The sequence below is a fragment of the Cynocephalus volans genome, chromosome 10, assembly GCF_027409185.1.
Source record: "Cynocephalus volans isolate mCynVol1 chromosome 10, mCynVol1.pri, whole genome shotgun sequence".
NCBI classification, from domain to species: Eukaryota; Metazoa; Chordata; class Mammalia; order Dermoptera; family Cynocephalidae; genus Cynocephalus; species Cynocephalus volans.
In genome coordinates this window covers 15,435,464-15,439,890 of record NC_084469.1, presented here as the reverse complement: position 1 = coordinate 15,439,890, position 4,427 = coordinate 15,435,464, and the positions used below count along the sequence as shown (strand labels likewise).

The window sequence follows — 4,427 nt, the reverse complement described above, 5'->3', positions numbered from 1 at the left end:
GGATTAACAGCCCCTTTAACAAGGGTTCTGTATTTAATTTTACTAAACTCACTCCATTAGCAAACCACTGGGCAAGTCCGGAACGCGGGGACTTTTTTTACTCTTTCGTGCGGAGGGTGACGTCGGACGTGCGTCAGAAGAACTATCTCAGCATCCGTTACGCTCCTGCGCGTGCGTATTGAGATCGAAGAGCTGCTTCCTCTCGCTTCTCTTCCTCCCTCCCCCCATATCCGTGCGCCGAGCTGATAAAGGCGCCATTTTGGAGAGGCCGCGGGAGACGTGGTACCGCTGCGGGTTTGTTCTGCTGTGCGCTAGGCTTGGTGGGAAGGCCTGTGCTCGAGTCCGCGCTTTTCGTCGCCGCCATGTCGGGAGGTGGTGTGATTCGTGGGCCGGCGGGGAACAACGATTGCCGTATCTACGTGGGTAACTTACCTCCAGACATCCGAACCAAGGACATTGAGGACGTGTTCTACAAGTACGGCGCTATCCGCGACATCGACCTCAAGAATCGCCGCGGGGGACCGCCCTTCGCCTTCGTTGAGTTCGAGGACCCGCGGTGAGGCGGCATGGGGCTTGCGGCCTTGAGGAACTAGGTCGGAGTAGTTGGGAAAGGCTCGAAGGCCTTAACATAGAGAATGGGGAAGAGGGAGCTCTTTGAGAGGTTGGGGCGAGACGACATCGCCCATGTGGGAGGCGAGTAAGGAGCCAGGTCGGTGTGGCTTCTCTGGCGGCTGGGTGCCTTGGACGTCCCCGGAGCCGACTCGCGGGTTTGGAGCGGGAAACTGAGGCGGCGAGGGCTGGTGTAGTGGTCGGGAACCTGGCGTGTTCCTGGGTGGGGGAGGGGCCGTCTCTATTATGCGGCGCATGTGGGCTCTTCCACTTTGGGTGCGCGTGTGCGGGGGGCCGCTGGTTCCCGATTGAGTTAGCTTCTCCCCCCGGTTTCTTTTTTCATCCCCTTTGCTTTCTGTGATCATGCAGAGACGCGGAAGACGCGGTGTACGGTCGCGACGGCTATGATTACGATGGATACCGTCTGCGGGTGGAGTTTCCTCGAAGCGGCCGTGGTACAGGCCGAGGCGGCGGTGGGGGTGGAGGTGGCGGAGCTCCCAGAGGTCGGTATGGCCCCCCATCAAGGCGGTCTGAAAACAGAGTGGTTGTCTCTGGTGAGTTTACTTCTGCTCGTGGGGACCGATGAGAAGGGACAGAAACCACTTAAAATTTTTCCTTGCATGGCCAGTTTAACAGTTGCGAATTTTTCATGCAAAGTCTTAAATTACTTTAGTTTTTGAATGAATTTAGTAAACAAGGATTACTGTGGTGATTCTAGTACCGCAAATTCGGTTGCGGTATAGAATATGAAGACCCTTTACAAATAATTTTGGACTCTGGATTCCAGAATCTTACCAGCTTTTTACCTGGAATCACTCAAGTACAACCAATAAGTATTTTGAAATAATCTTTGTTGTGATGTACATAAGTTGAATGTGAAGTTTAGGGTAATTTGTATTAAGGAAAAAAATGACTTTTTCAGGACTGCCTCCAAGTGGAAGCTGGCAGGATTTAAAGGATCACATGCGTGAAGCAGGTGATGTATGTTATGCTGATGTTTACCGAGATGGCACTGGTGTCGTGGAGTTTGTACGGAAAGAAGATATGACCTATGCAGTTCGAAAACTGGATAACACTAAGTTTAGATCTCATGAGGTAGGTCATACACTTATTCTTTTCTTTGGCCCGAATTGGATACAGTGGTCTTAACAGTGGAATTTGAAGGTAAGGATTCAGGCAAGGGTGTCCAAGTATATTGCCAGATTTCTGGGTTTAGTTACATTGTATTCATTCAGCATGCCTGAAGACAGGTGAAAGCTTAGATCTTTCAATGGAAAGTTCTGTCTATCCAATAGGGAGAAACTGCCTACATCCGGGTTAAAGTTGATGGGCCCAGAAGTCCAAGTTATGGAAGATCTCGATCTCGAAGCCGTAGTCGTAGCAGAAGCCGTAGCAGAAGCAACAGCAGGAGTCGCAGTTACTCCCCAAGGAGAAGCAGAGGATCACCACGTTATTCTCCCCGTCATAGCAGATCTCGCTCTCGTACATAAGATGATTGGTGACACTTTTTGTAGAACCCATGTTGTATACAGTTTTCCTTTACTCAGTACAATCTTTTCATTTTTTTAATTCAAACTGTTTTGTTCAGAATGGGCTAAAAGTGTTGAATTGCATTCTTGTGTAATATCCCCTTGCTCCTAACATCTACATTCCCCTCATGTCTTTGATAAATTGTATTTTAAGTGATGTCATAGACAGGATTGTTTCAATTTAGTTAAAACTCTCCATGCTCTTCAGACTGTGATATTGTGTAAATGTCTATTCTGCTCTGGTTTGTGTGAACTGGGATGTTGGGGGTGTTTTTGGTTATCTTACTTGGGGAAGTTCTTATGTTTATCTTGCTTTTCATGTGTCTTTCTGTAGACATATCTGAAGAGATGGATTAAGAATGCTTTGGATTAAGGATTGTGGAGCACATTTCAATCATTTTAGGATTGTCAAAAGGAGGATTGAGGAGGATCAGATCAATAATGGAGGCAATGGTATGACTCCAAGTGCTATTGTCACAGATGAAATTGGCAGTATTGACCTTATACTAAAAGGCAAGGGTTAAGAATGATTGAATACATCTACCTTAAAACACTTGTAAACATCTTATGCAGTTATCTTTAGCTACAATTGCTTTGCTCTTTAAACCTTGCAATTGTGGCAAAATTATATTGCCCATTTTGTAACAATTATTTTGCTCCCTTCCCTTTTTTGTTTTAATAGGGACTAATATGGGAAGAACTGGCTAATTTGTCACAGTGCTTAGTTACAACTGTTAATGTGTGACCTGCTGTTGGTGTACATGTGGGTACAGGGTGTCTTTAATTCCAACGAGATAGAGTATAATATCAATACTGCTAAATCTGCATGTCCTCTGTGTGACTGATAGAGCATTGCTGTTTCATTTTTTTAAGACAAAATGAAAGCAAAATATAGAATTCCAATGTATTGGTGTAGATAATTTAGTTGGGAATACTTTTTAAGTCTCACCTTCCCCTTTAAACTACTATTCATAATTGACTCATATGTTTAAAACACTTTGATTAACAAAATAAATTGCAGATGGGAGCATTAGATTTAGTTTAGACTTAGGTGGGTAGCAATACCAGTAAACTTTTCAACGACATAACTCTTTGCAACCACAAAACCTGTAATACGCTGTACAGTAACAAGTTGTTGGCATTATCAGTTGAACTGTAAATATAAAATGCTTCTTCCAATTAGTCTCTATGATGATTAAGTTTCTAAAATTTATCTGAACACCATTCAGAAACTTGTTTTGGGGAATTTGATAGTTATTGATGTACATCTATTAAACTGATGACAGACATAACTCATCATTCCCCAGAAACCTTTTTTGATTACAGTATCTAACATTTTGCCTCCTCTTTTTTGGTTTTGCTGGTTATAAAGGTTTGGATTGGAGAGGGCTCACTGGATCCCAATCCTTGGAGCTGGATCATTGGATTCAAATCATAATGTGGATAGGATAGGGAGGATGAATTACAAGGATTCATGGAGCGGGATCAGATTACCAGGAACATAGGAGTGGATTCCTGCCCCAACCAAACCGCATTCGTGTGGATTTTTTTTTATTCAACTTAATTGGCTATTCCAAAGATTTTTTTTTTTCCTATTTTTGACGATTGGAGCCCTTAAGATGCACGATGGAATTGTGTTTTGCATTTTTTGGTAAAAGGAGCAAAGCGAGGACCTGGAGATATACGCGGAGCAATCTCCTTGGAAGGATTCAGCACGAGTAGATGGTAAACATTTAAAGGGGAAAGGGGGGTTTGTTTAAAATAGTAAATCAGTAAGTTACTTCTAAATTTAAAGAAAACAAAATTGGAGTTGAAGAATAAGTAGGTTTCCAATTGGCTATTGCCGTTTTTCTTTGAAAAAATAAACATTTTTTAAAAAACTATGCATGGTTGTCCTTTTTCCTCTTCATGTAAGATTTTTAACTGGGTGACTAGTCTATCACTTAATACTTTAAATTGATAAGATTCTGACTGTTGTGTTTATGTGTTAGTAAATTAAAGGTTCTTGAAAGGCAATCTAATAAATGGTATTAACCATCTCTTATTGTTAATTGTCAAAGTCTTCAGGGAATGAGGTGAGAATAAGGCAGTTGAGTATGTAAATGGTAAATGAGGGGATGATCTAGTGTCTGAAAGATAAGCTTGTAATTTGCTAGAAAGTGACTAAAAATTTATAGATACCGCTTAATGTTGGTCATTTAGACAACATAGACTTGTGCAAAATTGGTTCATGGCTAGTAAATTAATGTTAACTTGGAGATAGCTTTTGAAGTTCTCAATGAAACTAAT

The 4,427-nt window shown here is 42.4% G+C and overlaps 1 protein-coding gene across 2 annotated transcripts; it reads left to right on the top strand.

Moving 5' to 3' along the window:
- Positions 1-243: 243 nt before the first annotated feature.
- Positions 244-4,021, top strand: SRSF1 (serine and arginine rich splicing factor 1). Of its 2 annotated transcripts, XR_010024674.1 has the most exons (5): positions 244-556; positions 979-1,163; positions 1,532-1,704; positions 1,905-2,591; positions 3,511-4,021. XR_010024674.1 is itself a non-coding variant. In XM_063112495.1 (4 exons), the coding sequence occupies exons 1-4, from the start codon at positions 363-365 to the stop codon at positions 2,097-2,099; spliced, it is 747 nt and encodes a 248-aa protein (XP_062968565.1). In that variant the 5' UTR covers positions 244-362; the 3' UTR covers positions 2,100-4,021. The 2 variants fall into 2 exon arrangements, 1 of the variants encoding a protein (XP_062968565.1); XM_063112495.1 differs by having other exon boundaries at positions 1,905-4,021.
- Positions 4,022-4,427: the final 406 nt, after the last annotated feature.

Coding starts and splice junctions, on each gene's coding strand:
- SRSF1 (XM_063112495.1), top strand. CDS start 363: ATGTCGGGAGGTGGTGTGATTCGTGGGCCGGCGGGGAACAACGATTGC. Junction 1,164..1,531: donor AAACAGAGTGGTTGTCTCTG/GTGAGTTTACTT, acceptor TGACTTTTTCAG/GACTGCCTCCAAGTGGAAGC. Junction 1,705..1,904: donor CTAAGTTTAGATCTCATGAG/GTAGGTCATACA, acceptor TCTATCCAATAG/GGAGAAACTGCCTACATCCG.